The sequence below is a fragment of the Hyperolius riggenbachi genome, chromosome 3, assembly GCF_040937935.1.
Source record: "Hyperolius riggenbachi isolate aHypRig1 chromosome 3, aHypRig1.pri, whole genome shotgun sequence".
Taxonomy (NCBI): Eukaryota; Metazoa; Chordata; class Amphibia; order Anura; family Hyperoliidae; genus Hyperolius; species Hyperolius riggenbachi.
Genome location: NC_090648.1, coordinates 227,856,632 through 227,878,945, shown reverse-complemented (window position 1 = coordinate 227,878,945; position 22,314 = coordinate 227,856,632). Strand labels below are relative to the sequence as shown.

The window sequence follows — 22,314 nt, the reverse complement described above, 5'->3', positions numbered from 1 at the left end:
TGCTTTAGATTGTAAGGCTCTGGCAAGGTCCTCCCTTCCCTAGTGTAGTCTACAGGATCGTGTGCTCCTTTCTTATGACAGCCGGTACTTTGTATTATTGTGCCTACCTAACCAGCCCATATCACATGATTATGTATTTTGTACGCTTTTGCCTTGTATAACTTTGTTCTATGTTGTATAACCTTGTTATGTCTGTTATCCTTGTATCATTGTATATATTTATTGTCCAGCGCTGCGTAATATGAGCCATGAGTGGAGGAGAAATTCCCCTCACACTTCATTAGTTAACACTGTGTGAGTGTGAGAGAAAACTCTCAGCAGCTGCCTGTGTCTCTGACTGAAGTGTCTGAAGTGTCTGAAGAAAGCAGAGGAAATATAACTTGTTATAAACATTTGTAATTGTCTGCGACACCACAGCTTTTCATGCGTTTTGCCTTTCAGAGAAAAATACTCTGTAGTCTGATATGCAACACTGGCTGTGCATTGAAGCAGTCAACCCTCTGATATTTAACATGAAAAGTAGGAACATTTTTACACTGCTACTTAGACATTATTTGTACATTGTACACTTGGTTTGATAATGTTCTTTTAACTTTAAAATCAAATCTATACAATCTTGATCAAAGCAAAGATGTATAATAAATAGATGCTTCTTTGATCTAGTATCTGAGACCTGCACAGTCTGCGCTACTGACAAAGCAAGCCTGTTTGAGTAGAGATGGCCCTACAGCACACAATTAAAAAGATACATATGTATAAAAAAAACATTGGTACGTTGCACAGAAATACAGCCGACATACCGGAGCACACTCCTCCCAGAAGGTGAAGCAGCTGCAGTAATGACGTTCTGAATTGATGTCAGTCAAAACAGCAACAAAGAATGTTGGAGGATTCTTCTCTGTACGTAGCTGCCATCCACTGGGCTGACAGAACTAAATTAACAAGAAAAAATGATAGGTGTGGTAAACCATGAAGATCAAAATAGGTACTCAATCTTACTGTGGAACTGAGGCAAATTACAGGTTATCAGTAACATTCATAATGTGAATACATAGCATATCAGAAGCTTAGCAATATAGGATATACTTCATTTTTAATAATTAGGGTAGACATATCTCCGACTCTTCAAAGTTGGAAATTCTTTTATTCTGGACTACCAGTTCTAGGAGCAGAAAACACAAAGTGACAGTATAGCACACCTTCCAGCCACTTTCTGATAACAGAACTCCATGACATATTCAATATAAATATCCCTGAGTCATCTCATCCACTGCAATTAATATTTATTTTTTCCCCTTAATTGCTGTGTCCTTTGAGGGATTACTAAAAACAGCATCCACTGAAGCTGTAATAGCTATATACAGGCTCATGAGTGTAAAAAAAAAAAAGAAGTCTTGGGCAAGGCTTACAGTATGCTGCCTTCTCCACCTGTGTCAAGGAAGAAAAGCATATCTCAGTCAGGATCTACCCATCCTATTGACTCCAGAGCAGTCAATCACGTTTTTAACGTCATGTCTGATACTTACAGACCTATTACAAAGATGAATAGACAGCTTAAATTTACTGGATGTTCCATAGCGCCAGATTCCTGTTTTCTGAATATAGCATAGTCAACATTACCTTTGTCATCCCCAGCCCCTGTCTATACATTCTGTGGATACATTTACATAATTACTATGTGAACAGGACTGACTCCTCTCCATTAGCTGCTTGCCTATTTAGAAATGAGGCCAAATATATACTGTAATTAAACTACAGGAGCCTGGAACATTTCAGAGAACTGATTACTCTCACAGACAACAGTGGCCCATAGCCTTGCTGAGGTTGTATAACAGTGAGTTTAGGTGACAAATACAGGTATTTGGAATATTAGTCCCCTTCTAATATGCTACATTCTCCTTTTCAGGGCTGGGGGAACAGGTATGAATATATTTGGGAAACTGTCAGTACACTTTCTTCTCTCTCAGGAATGATATGAGCTACACATCTTCATGGATTTCATTTTAAAGCGAACATGTGAATATGGCATAATACTGTGGAGTCTTCAAGAATAATAGTGTGTCAGGAATACATTCCTGACACAGGGTAAGGAATGGAGTACATTTTTCTTTTGCAGGTGAAAGTATCAGTCATTTATGTAAACTGTTTACAATAAGTGAAATTTCAAGATTTCATTTAGCAATTAAAGCGCAACATTTGGGCATTTTCAGCAAATCATTTCTCACATTGCTCGTCACAAGCTGCATTTTCACATTTTTTTTTTACTACTCCTATATTCAAAAAACAAATTTCAATTAGTAGATTTGCAGTTTTCATTTCTTTAAGTTACCACCCCAACCTTACCCTTGCTAACCATGGCTCTGAACCACTTTAACGGCTGAAGTGAACATCATTTTCATCAACTTGGAATTATTGGCATTTTATTATCCTTAGAATAAGCTATGTAAGTGTATATGCTTAAATATAAACACATTTTTAATGCAGAGTACCTTATAATAGTGCATAACAGTTACCTCCGCTACATTCTGTGTTACCAATTGTCCTCCATTGTCTGTTGCCTCCCGCATGTCCTCCAACCTATCTGTGTAGTGCTCTTTATTGCTGAAATGAGCATATGAAGAACAGGAGCTATACAGAGGTTGAAGGACTTTGGCTAACAGGAGAAGACAATTTCAGAAACAACTAGAGGACAACTAGAGGCAGCAACTGAAAGGATGCCAGGCAACAAGGAACAGTGCTTATCACACTCCCTTGTCCAGCATGCCCTAACACAAATGCAAGATGCCTCACATTAGGTAGGAGGGATCAAAGTAGGGTGATTACTAAAAGGACCAGCATGGAGGGAGGTCAAAAAATGCTCTACTGCGCTCTCTGCAGTTTAGTATTATGGAGACTCCACCCGTGGCAGTATAACCGGCAGGAGAATGGGAAAGCTCCACTGTGCTCTGCGTATGTGATGGTTATCAGGACACCATCTGAGACAGCAGGACTGTCAGTAGAAAGATGATCACCATACTAGCAACAGATTGGTGGCTGGAGCAATCCAGATAATAGCATGTCAGCAGATTGACAGTGGCCTTCCTCAGTTTATTAAAAAAAAATTCTGGTTGAACTTAATGGACGGATGCGTTTTTTGTTTTTTTTCAACCAATCTAAACTAACTATGACTTTTGTCTCAAATTCCTTGTTTTCTCCTGAGCTTTTGGGATACTCCTCTTCAGATAAATCGCGTTATTTATCTTCCATTTGCAGGACTAAAAGAATCTCTTCCTCCTCCAGATCCCCTGAATAGTATGGATATTGGACTATGACAAGAAAGGTATTACCCTTCTTTTCTTGGGAACACTACACTCCTCTACGGCAGAACCCACTGCTGCTGGAACTCTGCAAACTAGAAAATACATCTGGTAAGCAAGGATATATTATATGTAGCCAGGCCAGGATCTCTAAATACTCCCCTTCTATCATTAACCAATGTCCCAAATGTAATGTTTTCCCATCCTTTATACACTTCTGCTTTGGCTATGTCCACCTCTTCTAGCCTTCTGGAAACAAGTTGTAGCCTTCCTATAGTCTCCCTCGATATTAAAACCTGTATTTTAAATATACTAGATGAAGACACTCCTAAATTTGACAAAGTTCCTCTTATTAAAACATTATTCACCGCCAAACAATGTATTGCTTTGAGATGACTGTCACAGACTTGCCCTACAATTGATGACTGAAAAGGTAAAATAAACCGCTTCTTACCCTATAAAAAAGTTAGTCTACCAACATAGGAAATGCCCCAACAAATACTTAAAGGTTTGGGATATAACTGCTAGTATTATAAATTACATGTTTTCCTGTATTTATCTGCTCTAGAATATACATAGTTCTTCTCATGTTAACCAATTTGTAATGTTATCCCTTGATTAAAAGCCAGCAATATAGTGTTAAATCTTTTGGCTATTGCACTATATATACATCTTACACCTGTACCTTACTTTTTGGGATGTTGTATTATCACGTATACTTGCATATAAGTAGAATTTTGGGGACAAAAAAAAGGTGTCCCAAAAGTTGGGGGGAAAAATCTATTAACCCTTCGCACTCTCGCATTCAAATGTTCAAACAAATGCATTCACAGATTCACTCATCCAGGCACAACTGTTATCACTACAGCTAAGTTAAAAGCCGGGGTTTTAGTTCACAGAAGAATGCATTCTTATGCTTAGTCACCTATACTGCGCAGAAGTACCCAGGTAAACATAGGTGTCCTAACTCTGGCCCTGTAACATGCATAGTGCAAACATGCAAACACATTAATTGCATCAAACCTATCAATGGATTAGCAGTGTTCTCCCCAGAATTTTTTTCCAGCCGGGTGGCATGAAACAGTAGCCGGGTGGCAAGAAAAAGTAGCCGGGTGGGGCTTGATAAAAGAATGCAGGGCCGGCGCTTCTCTGCATACAGCAGAGGAGAAGATGAGCCGATGACAGCCGGGTGGTCACCAAAACTAGCCAGGTGAAGCACCCGGCTAGAAGAGCCTGGAGAGAACACTGGATTAGGAGCACACATCCTGACGTCCTCTCCTGGGACAGACAGTGCATCTTACCAATCGCACAAGGGACCTAACGTTATGTGTCCATGTGCACAATGCACATACACCAGCATAAGCTGTGTGCATGCTGACAAACACATACAGGGGAAGGAGGGAGTGCACTGGATTAGACCCTAGCCACAGGGGTCAGTAACAAGAAAAAAATACAAACAGTATATCGAGGTACTAATGTTGGGGGGTCGGCTTATATGCAAATCATTTACTAGTTGTGTGCATACCCCCAAGTACACCCAACACCCACCGCAATGTAAAATAAAAAGTTGTCCACTGATGGCCACGTAACCACCCCAGTCATGTGCCCACTCAGTGCTGTATGTACAATCAGGTGGCTGTGTTCCCCTACAGTGCGCCGCCAGACAAGATTGACTGACAGCTTTGAAGTGTCTGCTGCTTCTATCTTCAAACAGCCCCCCTTCCCCCGAGTGTCTCCCCAGACTTATTCAAAGTGGTGCCGCTTCTCATCTCCGTGCGACCACCGAGACTCCTCCATAACTGAAGTTCATAGCAGTCTCGTCTCTATGACCCCCACCTCGCATCACACAAGGCGTCACTAGAGGTCGTCATAGCAACCTGATTGTGCCTGCAGTAAACAAAAGAAACCACCCCACTTTGCACAAGTCTGCAGAGACATTCGGGGGGAGAGAGAGACAAAGTGGACTTGTCAAAGCTGCCAAACATTCTTGTTTGGTGGCGTGCTGGAGCATAACATGGCCACCTGATTGTTCCTGCAGCACTAAGCACATGAGTGGGGGAGGTCATGCAGCAGGCAGCGGAAAGCTTTTTCTTTTACACTGTGATGGGTGCTGCATTCAGGGGTCACTACCTGGGGGGTCATGCAGCCTTCAAAGCATAGCTTTTTCTTTTACCATACATCCTGAAGTCCATAAATGTCCCCTTTTCCCTCATCATCTGCCAAAGCCTGCAACAAATTCAGTACAGTGGAGCACTCTAAGCATTTTTTAAGTCTTGGATTATCATTTCCATCTGCACCAATTCAGCATTTCCTACCCTTGGCTTATACTCGGGTCAAGTCATTTTCCATGGGTTTTTAGGTAAAAGTTGGGGGTCGGCTTATACGCGGGTTGACTTACAGTATACGCGAGTATATATGGTATATCTTATTAATAAACCTTTGGTTAATGGAAAAAAAAACTATCCAACTATGACTACCTTTATCTTAAAGGTACAGACTAACCAGCAAGCTCATGGTGACCCAGAACTCATTGAGTGTGTAAGGGACTACAATGGTCCTAAAAGCCCCCTTACTAAGATGTTAAGAAAAACAAAAGTTTGCTTTCTTAAAACAGATTGATAATTCAGGTTGGATTGAGCTTGAGATGTCTCCCAGAGCATCACTGCTGAATATATACAAATTAACCATTGTACCCTTAGAAGCTAAACACACCTCCATTTATCTTAAAGAAATGCATCTTGGGTCTAATATATGTTTTATATGAAAAAGGCAGCATAACAAAGCCCTGCACATAAAAACACCTTATAAGGTTATGAAATAAGTCAAGAGCTTGTTAAAAAAGGCATGAGCTCCATCAGCTTTTTCTCATACAAAGAGCAGCAATATACACTACATACATTTTACTGAATAGAACTGCACATAATATGTACAGGTAGTCCTCGTGTTACGAACGCTCGCTTTACGAACACCCCGCCAATACTAACGCGCCGCCGATTGCTCCGCCCAGTCGATGACGTCACAGCGAGCGTCCGATTGCGGCGATTTAAATGTTTTAAAGTACATTTACATGGATATAAAGACGCCGTGTGTGTGGGGAGGTGAGCAGATACATACCGCACACCTCCCATGTCCTGGCGTCACACTCTGCATAAAAAAACCTCCCTCTCGCTAAACAGATCTTCACCTTCTGACGCAGGCCAGGAGGCGACCTGGCATACTGCGTATGCGCAGCACAGTATCCGGGTCAGAGGGCGCAGATCTGCTTATACCGACACGGAGGTTCTTTGCAGAGGCGGAGGGTGACGCCAGGACACGGGAGGTGTGCGGTATGTATCTGCTCACCTCCCCACACAAACATGGCGTCTTTATATTAATGTAAATGTGCTTTAAAACATTGTTTTTCGACTTACGAACAGATTCAGGTTAAGAACGAGCCTACAGTCCCTATCTCATTCGTTAACCGAGGACTACCTGTACATCTTTAATGTGCATAAATGCAGATACAAACCAACAAGCGTTGATTCTGCTAATACCTTTAAAGGGAAGGTCCGAGGAACTAAAAAAAAAAATCCACTTACCTCGGGCCCCTGGCAGCTGACTTGTGCCCTCGCCGCATCTCTGTTCGCTCCCGATCCTTTCCGGTGCAGATGCTGACCTCGCCAGGTCGGCATCTTCCTGCGCTTCAGTGTGTGGGTCACTGAATCACACTGACGTCATCCGGGCTGTACTGCGTAGGCGCAGAACTACTGCACCTGCGCAGTGCAGTCCAGATGACGTCAGCGCGACTCAAAGCTGGTGCAGTGGACATCTTGCGCCGGAGGGGCCACCGGGTCACCAGTGTGGAGCAGAGCTGTGGCGAGAGCACAGGACGGCTGGCAGGGGCTAGAGGAAGCCCCAGGTAAGTGGATTTGTTTTATTTTGTGTCTTTTAAATGGCTGTACATGGTTTATTGAAAGCTTTCGAAACATTGTTTCTTCTTCAGGCATTATGCAGAACCGCATCAAAAACGTACAGCCAGTTCTTCATCATGCCTGAAGAAGAAACTTAACGTAAGTCCATAGACTTTTTTTTTCATTTTACCTTTCACACCGGATGTTGCGTATCGGTGCATTTGCGGTACGACGCACCCGGGAACTTATAATTGTTGGGTGCCGGTGTTTTCCCATCAGGTGAATTAGTAGCTAACGCCACTGATTGCGTCGCACAGCATCATCCTGACAACACGCCGAAGGCTATTCAACGCGTGCAGGAGAACGGCTCCTGCACGCGTTGTTAGATGTGAAAGAACCTTTAGTAAAGGTTTTACCAGAATCAACGCTTGTTTGTTTATGTCTGCATTTCTGCTCCTCGAATAACACCGGACCATACTTCACTTGCTTTAATGTGCATAGAATTATTAGATTTAATGTTCACATTAATTTCTACAATACCTCTTTAAAAACTTAAAAGAAAAAAAGAAAATGAAACATTATACTACATAATCATTTTTTAAAATAAGGTCTTACCAGTTCGATGCCCTGGGGAAAAGGGTTATCCTCCCAATCTTTCTCGGGGAACCTCTGCAGAATCTTACCTTGTCCAACTCCGCTGCCTGGAGAAAGAAAAAAAACAAGACATGTTGCTACTGCAGAACTATGTGAGGAGGCAGATTTTCTTTAAAATGCATTCAGAAAGCTGAAAAACTAGTCCAAAACCTGTCGCTCCTGTCAGATTTCTACTATGTACTGTAAGTGACAGCAACATAGGAGAAGAGTAATTTATGGTTCATTTTACTCTGGAAAAAAACGTATTTGTATATGTTTGCACATATTTTAAATTGTACAATTTTTCGCCATAGTGCCCCTTTAAACAGGAACTTCCCCTTTCATTTTAAGTATACATCAGGCAAGCAAGTCTTTTTGAAATGAATGGTTGTCAAAAATGATATTTCAGCCAAAAATCTCCAAGACTGAAAGTAAACTTAAATTACACTTCTTTGCAGGTTTGGCAACAGCGCTCTTGCCGCAGGCATTAGCTGCGAAGGGCAGGAGCCACCATTGCCTGTTAAACACTTGGGCAAACCCACCGACTGGCTGCAACTATTGAAACTTCTATCTGTCAGCTTCTGTTAGTAGGTAGTATACCGTATTTTTCGGACTATAAGACACTCCGGACTATAAGACGCACCCAGGTTTAGAGGGTAAAAAGCAGGAAAAAATCAAAAACTAATCCTAGGTGAGTCCATGGTCCAAAGATGTCTCTGTCTAAATTACACTGACAAGCTACACCCCTGCTGCCCCCATAGCTACACTGCACTACACAACACCCCCTATCCCCCCATCTACACTAATCAATTACTTCAATTACATTTCAGGTTCTCACCAGCCCCATGGTGGCAATAGCTGGGTCCGGTCTGGGTGTCCAGGATGCAAATTATTCAATTGAGGTGAGCAGAGGGGAGGCAGCAGTGCGATCCATGGTGTTTCCATGTAGCAGCTGTAATTACCTTTGCTCTTAATCTGTAATTGTGCCCCGCAGCGCTTTACCTTTGATCTGTAATTGTGCCCCGCAAGCGCTTTACCTTTGATCTGTAATTGTGCCCCGCAGCGCTTTACCTTTGATCTGTACTTGTGCCCCGCAGCGTTTTACCTTTGATCTGTAATTGTGCCCCGCAGCGCTTTACCTTTCATCTGTAATTGTGCCCCGCAGCGCTTTACCTTTCATCTGTAATTGTGCCCCGCAGCAGCGCGATCCATCGGCCCCGCAGTAGTGAGATCCACAGCGCATCCAAGCGGCATCGGAGCAGCCGCTGTAATGATTTGCAAGTGACTGTCACGTTGTACGGCTGCCTCTTTCATGCCCAGCATCAGCGCAATCCCAGCTGACAGGCACATCTTCGGCCGCTTTAGCGGCTGAGTCCTCAGAGGCTTCCGTACTGCCCTGTGTCCTGGCGCCCTCTCATGACCACGTGCGCCGCAGGTCATGAGAGGGCGCCCCAGTACGGAAGCCTCTGAGGACTCAGCCGCTAAAGCGGCCGAAGATGTGCCTTTCAGCTGGGATTGCGCTGATGCTGAGCATGAAAGAGGCAGCCGTACAACGTGACAGTCACTTGCAAATCATTACAGCGGCTGCTCCGATGCCGCTTGGATGCGCTGTGGATCTCACTACTGCGGGGCCGATGGATCACGCTGCTGCGGTGCACAATTACAGATGAAAGGTAAAGCGCTGCGGGGCACAATTACAGATGAAAGGTAAAGCGCTGCGGGGCACAATTACAGATGAAAGGTAAAGCGCTGCGGAGCACAATTACAGATCAAAGTTAAAGCGCTGCGGGGGACAATTACAGATCAAAGGTAAAGCGCTGCGGGGCACAATTACAGATCAAAGGTAAAGTACTGCGGGTAATTACAGTGGCGTGGAAACACTCTGGATAGCGCTGCTGCCTCCCCTCTACTCACCTCAATAGAATGGAAACAAGTGCCAGGATAGGTAGGTTTGTGCTACATTCGGACTATAAGACGCAGTAACTTTTGCTCCCCACTTTTGGGGGAGAAAAAGTGCGTCTTACAGTCCGAAAAATACGGTATATAGTATTTGGGAGAATCCTTTTTAAACTGTCAAAAAAGGGGTTCTCTTAAGGGCCATCCACCACGCCCTCTTGTCAACAAATATTCAGATAGAGAGAACTGTTATCCTTTAAAGGGAAGGTTCAGGGAGGGATAAAAAAAAAAAAAAATCCGCATCCACTTACCTGGGGCTTCCTCCAGCCCGTGGCAGGCAGGAGGTGCCCTTGGCGCCGCTCCGCAGGCTCCCGGTGGCCGACCCGACCTGGCCAGGCCGGCGGCCAGGCTTCTTCTGCGTTCCAAAATGCGCCTCACGGCGGCGCGCTGACGTCATCGGACGTCCTCCGGGCTGTACAGCGCAGGCTCAGTAGTTCTGAGTAGTTCTGTACTGCACCGCCGTAAGGCGCATTTTGGAACGCAGAAGAAGCCCGACCTGGCAAGGTCGGGTTGGCCACCGGGAGCTTGCGGAGCGGCGCCGAGGGCACCTCCTGCCTGCCACGGGCTGGAGGAAGCCCCAGGTAAGTGGATGCGGATTTTTTTTTTTTTTTAACAGTCCCTGAACCTTCCCTTTAAGGAAAAATACTTGGGCACAATCTTGCAGTACAAAATCGCAATTGAAAACTTTATTGGCACAATACAAAAATATGAAAAAGTTTTTTTTTCCTTCATGCATATGGTCCTCATGAGCGTTTAGACAAAAGGAAAGGTTTCATGAAACCAAAAGTGGCATGGTCTGACTTGACATATAGCACGATCAATACAATGGGCTTAACATTGCGTTTAGGTACAGGCAACGACACACGTTCGTTTCGGGCTTTCTTTATAACCCTTCATCAGGTAGGTAGGTAGGTGTAATATATACACACACACATATATATATATATATATATATATATATATATATATATATATATGTGTGTATATATATATATACACATATATGTGTGTGTGTATATATATATACATATACACGTGTGTGTGTGTGTGTGTGTGTGTGTGTGTGTGTGTGTGTGTGTGTGTGTGTGTGTGTGTGTGTGTGTGTGTGTGTGTGTGTGTGTGTGTGTGTGTGTGTGTGTGTGTGTGTGTGTGTACACACACACACCTTCCTTTCCGTCTAAATACTCATGAGGACCATATACACGAAGGAAAAAAAATCTTTTTAATATTTTTGTATTGTGCCAACAAACTTTTCAATTAAGATTTTGTACTGCAAGATAGTCTCCAAATAATTTTCCTTAAAGGATAACAGCTTCTGTTAGTAGCCCTGTGGAATGACTGTTTTATACGCATGCAGAAACTAGATAACCAAACTGAAATATTGTTTGCCATTACTCCTGGCAATTTATATAGATCTAAACTGAAAGCACTGTGTTTTGCTAAATGAAGTTGTAATTTCCCTAAGCAGAGGTGTCATTGCTCCAAGTTCGGTGCCTCACTGTGGGACTAGTTGCACAGCATTCCTCTGCAGAGCTTGGTGACTGGACTGTACCTGTCCCTTCACTGTCCCTGGGCTGTCATCTTCTAATCATACTGAAAAGCAACATTACTAAGATAAAAAATAATGTGGGTTACACATGCAAGCTTAGCTAAGCCATAGATTCTGTTTTAATGACAGGCTATGAAATTCACTATCGGTCCTTCTTAAAGTGTACCCGAGGCGATGTGTGACATGATGAGATAAGAGTGTACGTACAGAGCACAACATTAATAACCAGGCTGTTTTACTTGTTTTATTTTACTGCCTGAAAGAGTTCATTAGACATGGAAGTGACAGTTTGTGTCTTGTTGGTAGCTTGTTGGGAATATAGTAAACACGACTGATAAGCTAATTCTGAGAGCAGAAGGAAATAGTAAAAGGGCAATAGTTCATGTATTTTTATTCTGGGACACTGAGCAGAGGCAACAAAACATTAATTCTACTTTGTAAATGTTTAAATATGAAATAAATGGGATATCAAAAAAAGTTATTTTTAGAAGTAGCAGGATAAATACAACTGTTTATCTCATCAGTTTACTTTCACCCCAGGTTCACTTTAAACACTTTGGAGTAATGTTAGTCTGGTCATCGATATAAAACCACTTTGATCCAAAAGCAAAGTTTGGCTTGGACTATGAGCATTCTTTTATGCTTTGGTACACAATATTGCGGCATGACCCAACATGCACTTCGTTTTCCAGGACACCAGACATTCCCCTCAACAACTGTTAACACAAATTATACTCTCATAAAACTTCAGTGCCAGGCGGCTTTCATAAAGTAATCCACCATCACCATAAAGACAAATAGAGGCTTACCAAAGCCCGTCAGACCAAGGTTATAAGGTGCCCATTAACTGTACAATGGTTTCATCAGATGCAATCTTTCAATACAATTTTTAAGGTTAACAGTAATCGGAAGGTATTTATCGATTGTTCCCATAAACAGGGCATTTTCTCTCTTCCGATTCAATCATAAAATCCAACATTCAGATCGGTTAACGTTCCTTTTCCAGTTGACCGTAGAATCGCTTTAAACAAATTTTTGCCACATACTGTCATAAAATTGCATTGAACAATCCTACCTGATGAACAAAAAAATTGTACGGTTAATGGGCACCTATGTAGATCACAGCAACTCAATGCCCAACAGGTTTCAATGCTATCAAATGATCTTCAGTGATATCCTGCTTGCCTGGCAGAGTAGCAGCGGTGTTTGATATAGCTCATTTGTCATTGGGTCCCTGTAACACAGGACCCGTATGGGAGTATATGGTTTTTATGGTACATAGTTTTTAACATTGAAGCATAAGAGGTGCACACTTAGAAGCATATATTTTCCTTTCTCTTGCATATGAGGCAATATATGGGAGATCAGATGGTCCACACACAGAATATTGCTAGATGTCACTGAGGATCGGCTGATTATTGCACCTGCTCAAAATTGCTGTGTCCTGAACACCTCAGACCTTAGGCCTGGAGCCTATTAGAGCTATTTCAGCAGTGATTTGTGCTTTCTAGGAATCTCAGGCAATTCCAAAAGCCCTGGGCTAATAAAAGCCTATAGCAGTAATTCCACAGGAGCGATGGTGATTTTCTGAAATCACAAAGCTACCCTCTGGACACAGCAGTGTCTAGCTAAAGAGGGGAGGGATGTGGGTTTGCTGCAAACACCACCGATATTAGTGGTGAGAAAAAGCAAACATCATCATCCAATCGATTTCATCCATAACTGATCTCCGCCAGTGGTGTAGGATAGCACCCTATCAAGTCAAAAAATTGCTAGCCAGAATATTGCATTTTATTGTTGGGTTAAGGTTTATCTAAGGATTTTATTCCATTTTTAGGGGGTTAAGGGGTTTTTTTTCCCCTTTGTTTGGATTAACTGAGATATGCGATGATGCTGGTTAGTGTACCATATTTTCTGGTTGAACTAAGGCCTCGTTCACATTAGGCACTCGGGACGCAAGCGCACTTGATAGCACGCAATATGCATTGCCGTGCGTTGCACTGCTGATCCCAATCATTACAGTGAATTGGATTGGCAATGCGCTTTGCCAAAAATGCGTTCAACAGTGCGATAGCTTATCGCACTGCTGTGCAGCGCGTATAGTATGAATATCAGAAGTGCTCTCTATGCACTTCTGATTTTCTTGCTGATTGCATATCATACGAACTGCCAAAATGCGCACAGCAGCGCATATGGTGTGAACGAGGACTTAATGGACGTATGTTTTTTTCAACCCAGCCAACTGTCCAAAAAAAACAAAATTTTCATTGACAGGAACACAGGCAGCAACAAAAGAGGCTTCAGTGTTTCATACGATCAAAAACTAAAATACATTTCTGCTCCTGGATTGCACTTTAACCTCCCCAATGACTGGCACATGTAGGAGTTAAGGAAGCCACACACTAGGCGACTGACCAACCAATTTGATTATTATAATCGAATTGGATGAAAATTGGTGCTGCCAAGTGCATGCCCAACCGACAAAGCGACCAATTTCAGGACAGAAATTGGCCGCAGTCGATCACGCATGTTGGAAAATTTCTTGCCGAGGTCTGTTGGTTGCGCCGCGATACGGCGGCCTATTTGCGAACAAACGACGAGACGAAGAAACCCCTGCCGCTGCAATGTATAAATGTATGCAGTGTGTAGTGCATTTATACATTACCTGTCCGGTGTCAGCCTCCACGCGGTTTTCCGTCGATCTCCGGGTTCCGCATACACGCCGGCGGCGCTCTGACATCACAAAGGCGCATAGCGGCTGACATCAGGCGCTATGCGCCGCTAGCGTGTATGCGGCTGTTACCCGGCGAGATGGACGGACAGCGTGCGGAAGCTGCTACAGGACAGGTAATGTATAAATGCACTACATTACATACATTTATACATTTTGGGGGCAGACAGCGGCGGCTCAGCTGATTCCCGGATGATTTCATGCTGAAATCGGACGGGAATGTAGTGTATGGGCAGATTTGATTACAGACAAATTTATCTCTCTTTACAAAACTGAAGGATACCTGAAGTAAAAAAAAAAAAAAAAAAAAATGTCCAGAGGCTTCTGCAATCTTCTTACTTCCCCCTCCGTTCCTGTGCGGTGACCCTTTGAAAATATTCTACATATAGTCCTATATGGTGCTCGTGGCAATGCTCCCTTCTGTGTAGGAGTCTAGTATTTCTGCAAAAATGTAGCAGCTTGTGTAGTTTTTTCCTTCATGCATAAGCGGCTTTGTGCTTAGTGCAGGTGCAAACCCTACTGACACCTGTGCAGTGTAACCTGTAATACATCTTTATACATTGCAGGGAAAATAGCAACGCTTATTTTGGCTTGCCTTAACTGCGTTTTTTTCATTGCACATAAAACAAACAATGTTACGGGTTAATAAGAGTGTCAGTATAATCAGGTTCCTTCAGCAGTAAAACAAAAGAAATAATAATCTTGAGCTTTTTAGCACTAAACTGTTAGCAGTATTTCCTCAGTGATCTGGCTTCTGTCTATTTTTCAAGAAAGATATGGCTGCACTCCACTGCTGTTCTGCTGCCTCTTTTGCACAGATAAAAGCATACGTTTATTAACATTTGCAATAAAAAATAATAATAATGAATAGCCCTTTTGAGTCATGGATTGTTGGAAAGACCCATTAACTGCCAATTAATCAGTGGAGTCGGTACAAAAATTATCCAACTCAAACGGCGACTCCTTATTAAGGAGCACGGTGTTAAACCCCCCTAGTGACCAGGCCATGTTTTACTAAAAGGCCCCCAGCAGCTTTAATGCCTAGCTGCAGGACCGCACATGTCAGCACACAAGTGATTCTCCCCCTCCCCCCCAACAGAGATTTCTGTTGGTGGGGTCTGATCGCACCCCCAGTATTTAATTTTCTTTCTTTTTTTTCACAAATTTTTTTTTTTTTTTAATATATATTTTTCCCTCCCTCCCCCAAGTCAGACTATCACAGCGATCGGCGCGACGGCTCTATTTAAGAATAAGCACTGTTTTTGAACAAAAACAGTATTTATTCTCGGCGGACATGTACGGACTGGGACTTTTGTCCCCTGCAGCCAATAACCCCCTGCTCCCTGTTACATTGTGATTGCGGATATCCGCCCGCACGATCACGTGCAAACCCCCAAAATGCAGGGACGTGACTAGCGCATCTCTGCAGATCTAGCAGCTGCCGCTGCGGACGTGAAGCTCACGTCCGGGCGGCATAAATGGTTAAAGCATACCCGAGATGACGTGATATGATGATAGACGTGTATGTACAGTGCTAAGCACACAAATGACTATGCTGTGTTGCTTTTTTCCTTTCTATGCCTAAAAAGTTAAAAATTATGTAACAGTTTGTGTCCGGGTCGGGAATGGGTTGAACTATAGCATAACTCTCACTGATAAGTAATTACAGCCATAAAATACTTTCCTGTTAGTAAATGGCTTCCGAGAGCAGGAAAGAGTTAAATGGGTCAATAGTTCATAGATTTGAGCTCTGGCACACTTCAGTGAAGGTGTCATTGAGCAGAGAAACAGTAAAAACTTAAAACTAAATTTAAATATAACATTATCTCAGGAGCCATTCATGTTCAGTTTTGAAGCACAGTAAAAAAAATAAAAATAAACGACGACTAATTTACTGTCAAGTGGGAATACAGCCTACGGCCTGGAACCCACTAGCAGCACTTTTCTAAGCACTTGTGATTTGAAAAGCTCTTGCTAATGTAATGCTATGGGTGTGATCCCACTTGAGGGATATCATTTTTAAAAAATCCCCCATAGCACTGTATTAGCAAGAGCTTTTGAAATCACGAGCACTTAGAAAAAAGTTGCTAATGGGTCCCAGGGCCTAAGGATGGTTTCACACACAAAAGGTGTCCAGTCAGTTCTTGACAGCAGGCATCAGTTTTGTATGAGTTTTCTATGACTTGGTTCAAACATACATCCGTACATTTCTGGTCCAGTCCTGTCGGCTTTGCATGTGTTTTCTTTGGCTTGGTTCACATATAAAAAATGTACAGCTCCAATCTTGACAGGTAAACCTGATAGAAAGTGGATACAAAACTGACAGGACCGCACAGGAAATGCACAGATTTATGTGTGAACCAAGCCTAACACTTTAAAATTAAACGGTTACTAAAGAAAAATGCCCACTTTGGGAAAAGTGTTACTGATTTAGGAGATGAGAAGTGGGTCCTATTCCATCACTAGAGAGCCCCTTCCTCAAAACCACATTCTACCTTTTCGAACCATGCCTCCCTCCACTGGCTGCTTCTCTCCTGATAAAAAAAAGTTTATACACTGCCCAATTTGTAAAGAAATGGAATAAATGTGTATCTTTTGTGTAAAATGCATGTTTAATTCTGATGCGTCACTTCAGAGTTGGCTCCCTTCACGTTTGCAAAAGTCTCATGGCTTATTTAGCTGAAAGAGAGAGTGAATTCTGATGTATTGTTTCTCAACAACTTTCTACATTGTCCATAAAAGCTAAATAATCAAACTTGCATCAATAGTTTTCAGTCCGAATTGTCTTGATGTCCACCTGCTGGCTTTAAGTTACCGTATACATGAATACTTTCTTTTGCCAAGTTATATTTGTAGCACTGTATATAATAAAAAAAATAGCATTTTAAATTCCCTTTAATATTAAGTAAGCTCACACTTTCCAAACAAGCAAAAGAGGGCAATGCCCAGTTGGCAAATACCTTTCATATCATGTGTGTGGCATGTGGGTGGAAGACATGTGCAGCCTACACCACGTGCACAGACTCATTATGCTACCAGACTAGCAAAGTGTACTTCTCCCGGAGACGCTTCGTGTCAAGCAGTCTCTGCTTCAGAATAGCCAAGGTGTAAAAACCACTTCCTCTTAAAAAAAAGAGACTCTCCCCACCTCCAAATACTGTAAGATAGAAACGCAGAGATGTGTTCTGGTGTTTTAGCGTATCTCACCGAACAGAAAGCGTGCATATCGAGCTCACACGCTGGGGAGCTGGAAGTCTTCATTTCCACAAAGCAACTGTAGAGAAGCTTTCAACATTGTACTATATATGACAGAATGCCTTTAGTTACTTCATGTGAAAGAATTCTTATTTGTCTATGTTTTTGCTATGATCCTGTATAACAGTGCTGTCCAACTGGCGGCCCGCGGGCCGCATCCGGCCCGCCAGGCCTTCTGCTGCGCCCCCCCTGCTGTGGCAGTGTTAGCCTCCGTGTCCCCAGAGCTTTTTTTTTTTTTACTTTTCCCCCATTCCTCTGATATAATGTAATAAATTACAGCCCCCCTCCGCTAATCTCCCCTAGTTCCCCCGTGCAGCCGCCGCCTCAACTCTCAGACCGGCGGCGAGCAGGAGATAGGAACCAGCTACACCGCGCACGGCAGCCGCACGGGGGACTTTAAATGCGGGACGTGACCGATTATGTCACTTCCTGCATTTAAATTCACCGCGCGGCTGCCGAGCGCTGGTGTGGCTGGTTGCTATCTCCTACCCGCGGCTGATCTGAGGTGTGGCGGCGGCAGCACGGGGGAACGAGACGAGAGGAGCGGAGCGGAGGGGGGGCTGGAAATATTACATTACAGCAGGCAATCTGACAGCGATTTGTGGGGACATCTGCAGCCAATGTAAGTGCATTTTGTGGGGACATCTGCAGCCAATGTAAGTGCATTTTGTGGGGACATCTGCAGCCAATGTAAGTGCATTTTGTGGGGACATCTGCAGCCAATGTAAGTGCATTTTGTGGGGACATCTGCAGCCAATGTAAGTGCATTTTGTGGGGACATCTGCAGCCAATGTAAGTGCATTTTGTGGGGACATCTGCAGCCAATGTGAGTGCATTTTGTGGGGACATCTGCAGCCAATCTGACAGCATTTTGTGGGTCCATCTGCAGCCAATCTGACAGCATATTGTGGGTCTATCTGCAGCCAATCTGAGTGCATATTGTGGGTACATCTGCAGCCAATCTGAGTGCATATTGTGGGTACATCTGCAGCCAATCTGACAGCATTTTGTGGGTCCATCTGCAGCCAATCTGACAGCATATTGTGGGTCCATCTGCAGCCAATCTGACAGCATTTTGTGGGTCCATCTGCAGCCAATCTGACAGCATTTTGCGGGCCCATCTGCAGCCAATCTGAGTGCATATTGTGGGTACATCTGCAGCCAATCTGAGTGCATATTGTGGGTACATCTGCAGCCAATCTGAGTGCATATTGTGGGTACATCTGCAGCCAATCTGACAGCATATTGTGGGTACATCTGCAGCAAATCTGACAGCATATTGTGGATACAACTGCAGCCAATCTGACAGCATATTGTGGATACAACTGCAGCCAATCTGACAGCATATTGTGGGTACATCTGCAGCCAATCTGACAGCATTTTGTGGGTACATCTGCAGCCAATCTGACAGCATATTGTGGGTACATCTGCAGCCAATCTGACAGCATATTGTGGGTACATCTGCAGCCAATCTGACAGCATTCTGTGGGTCCATCTGCAGCCAATCTGACAGCATATTGTGAGTACATCTGCAGCCAATCTGACAACATTTTGTGGGTACATCTGCAGCCAATCTGACAGCATTTTGTGGGTCCATCTGCAGCCAATGTAAGTGCATTTTGTGGGTCCATCTGCAGCCAATCTGACAGCATTTTGTGGGTCCATCTGCAGCCAATCTGACAGCATTTTGTGGGTCCATCTGCAGCCAATCTGACAGCATATTGTGGGTCCATCTGCAGCCAATCTGACAGCATTTTGTGGGTCCATCTGCAGCCAATCTGACAGCATTTTGTGGGTCCATCTGCAGCCAATCTGACAGCATATTGTGGGTAAAACTGCAGCCAATCTGACAGCATATTGTGGGTACAACTGCAGCCAATCTGACAGCATTCTGTAGGTCCATCTGCAGCCAATCTGACAGCATTTTGTGGGTACATCTGCAGCCAATCTGACAGCATATTGTGGGTACAACTGCAGCCAATCTGACAGCATTCTGTGGGTCCATCTGCAGCCAATCTGACAGCATATTGTGGGTACATCTGCAGCCAATCTGAGTGAATTTTGTGGGTCCATCTGCAGCCAATCTGACAGCATATTGTGGGTACAACTGCAGCCAATCTGACAGCATTCTGTGGGTCCATCTGCAGCCAATCTGACAGCATATTGTGGGTACATCTGCAGCCAATCTGACAGCATTTTGTGGGTACATCTGCAGCCAATCTGACAGCATATTGTGGGTACAACTGCAGCCAATCTGACAGCATTCTGTGGGTCCATCTGCAGCCAATCTGACAGCATTCTGTGGGTCCATCTGCAGCCAATCTGACAGCATTTTGTGGGTACATCTGCAGCCAATCTGACAGCATATTGTGGGTACAACTGCAGCCAATCTGACAGCATTCTGTGGGTCCATCTGCAGCCAATCTGACAGCATATTGTGGGTACATCTGCAGCCAATCTGACAGCATATTGTGGGTACAACTGCAGCCAATCTGACAGCATTCTGTGGGTCCATCTGCAGCCAATCTGACAGCATTTTGTGGGTACATCTGCAGCCAATCTGACAGCATATTGTGGGTACAACTGCAGCCAATCTGACAGCATTTTATGGGTCCATCTGCAGCCAATCTGACAGCATATTGTGGGTACATCTGCAGCCAATCCGAGTGCATTTTGTGGGGAAACTGCTGCTAGATTTTTTTTTTCGGGGGGGGGGGGGGGGGGGGGAGGGTTGTCTGCCGGCCCTCCACCATGTGGCCTGGAAAAAAACCGGCCCTCCATGCCCGCGAAGTTGGACAGCACTGCTGTAGAACATGCTTCTAGCATAAAATATTTTTGGTGAGAAAAAAAAAAATGTATTGGTTTTTGCACAAGTAAATAAAACATACATACATGCATTGTCCCAACAATCTCCTCCAATCAGTCAGTAAACAACTACTGTACACGCCCAAGGAGACATTCATAACCAAACAGCATAATATTCGTAACTTATTTCAGGTGCAATATTTAGCCCAATTACATGTTGATTTTAAACACAGATAACTAACGGGTCCATATCTTAGAAGACTGGATAAGGGCCAGTTCACACAGCCTCCTGATGGCATGATGGGCAAATACTTAAAGTGAACCTTAAGTGAGAAAAAAAAATTGAGTTTTACTCACCTGGGGCTTACCTCAGCCCCCTGCAGCTGATCGGTGCGCACGACGAGTCGCTCTGATGCTCCGGGTCCCGCTGGCGGCAACTTCCGGTTTCGCCGTCAGGACCCGTCAGGCTGGGGAACGTGGCTGATACTACGCGTTCCCAGCCAAAATAGCATCTCTATGCGGCCATATGTCCGCATAGGGGTGCCTATGCGGACATATGGCCGCATAGGGGTGCTATTTTGGCTGGGAACGCGTAGAATCAGCCGCGTTCCCCAGCCTGACGGCGAAACCGGAAGTGGCCGCTGGCGGGACTCGGAGCATCAGAGCGACTTGTCGTGGGCACCGATCAGCTGCAGGGGGCTGAGGTAAGCCCCAGGTGAGTAAAACTCAATTTTTTTTCTCACTTAAGTGCCTCTTTAAAAGGCATTTGAAAGGTTTCGGTGTTTATCAACCCCCGCAGGGAGACACCGAAAAAGCGGTAAGTGACCCTGGAAGCAGCATGATGCTTTCAGTGTCGTCTGAACCAACAGGAAAAAATCGGAATACGGTATTCACACAAACAGGTGCTGCACATTCACTTGAATGGCAGTGCTATAACGACACGCGCCGCAGCAGGCAGTAAACTGGCCCTAAGGCAGATATAATATACAAGGTCTGTGTTACTAGAATGATATTCAGACAGGTTCTATCTAATAAAAACAAAATGTATGGTGGATAAAGGTGGATAAAACTCTCACCTTGCAGCACTTAAAGTGGCCCTGAGCTCAAAAGTTCCTCTCTGCTCTAAAAGATAAGCAACAGCATAAAAACCTTTAATGAAAAACATGTCTGTTACAGCTGATACAAATGCTGCAATAAATCTGCTGTGTATCTACTTCCTGCTTTCATGGAAGCAGATATAACAATCATGTGCTTTCATATGAGCCTCTATGCCATGACAGCCAGCTGAAACAGCTGAGGGATGAAATTACAACTAGTGATTCGTCAGATGAGGGGGAAATAGACAGGATATTCTCAAATAATTAGCATATTGTGATAAAGTTCATTATTTTCTGTAATGTACTGATAAACATTAGACTTTCATATATTTTAGATTCAAATACACACAACTGAAGTAGTTCAAGCCTTTTATTGTTTTAATATTGATGATTTTGGCATACAGCTCATGAAAACCCAAATTTCCTATCTCAAAAAATTAGCATATTTCATCCGACCAATAAAAGAAAAGTGTTTTTAAAACAAAAAGAGTCAACCCTAAAATAATTACCGTATATACTCGCATACAAGCCGAATGTTTGACCCCCAAAAAGAAGAAAAAGAAAAAGAAAGGGGGTCAAAAGTTGGGAGGTCGGCTTGTATGCGAGTCTTTTTTACTGGTGGTCGGTGGTCCACGCCCCCCCCCCCCTCCCTGCTCCTCCCGCGGCCGACGCTGCCATTACCTGCTTTAGGCAGCGGCCGCTTCCTAATCCGGGTTCCCCTCTCATGTTCTGTATAAGTGATCACAGCAGCGCGCCCGGCGCTGCTGCTGCGACGATGCAGGGGGCATGAAAGAGCGGTTTCCCCTGGTAGTGGCGATACACATCGCCGTTACAGGAAGCCGCGCTCTTTCCTGCCCCCTGCATCGTCACAGCAGCAGCGCCGGGCGCGCTGCTGTGATCACTAATACAGAACATGAGAGGGGAACCCGGATTAGAGGAAGCCGCTGCCTAAAGCAGGTAATAGCAGCGGCGGCCGCGGGGGGAGCGGGGAGGACCACCGACCACTACTGGGCACTATACTAGCTATACTGGACACTATGCTAGCTATACTGGGCACTATACTAGCTATACTGGGCACTATACTAGCTATACTGAGCACTAT

The 22,314-nt window shown here is 44.0% G+C and overlaps 1 protein-coding gene across 9 annotated transcripts in view; it reads right to left on the bottom strand.

The window, feature by feature from the left end:
• The window catches only part of SBF1 (SET binding factor 1), a 196,203-nt gene that overhangs the window by 72,480 nt on the left and 101,409 nt on the right, over nucleotides 1-22,314 (bottom strand). For all 9 annotated transcript variants that reach the window (XM_068275900.1, XM_068275902.1, XM_068275905.1 and 6 more), the window contains exons 2-3: nucleotides 7,802-7,887; nucleotides 801-932 (exon numbers count right to left, since the gene is read on the bottom strand). In XM_068275900.1, coding sequence (XP_068132001.1) covers nucleotides 801-932; nucleotides 7,802-7,887 — 218 coding nt within the window. The remainder of the gene's footprint in view (nucleotides 1-800; nucleotides 933-7,801; nucleotides 7,888-22,314) is intronic.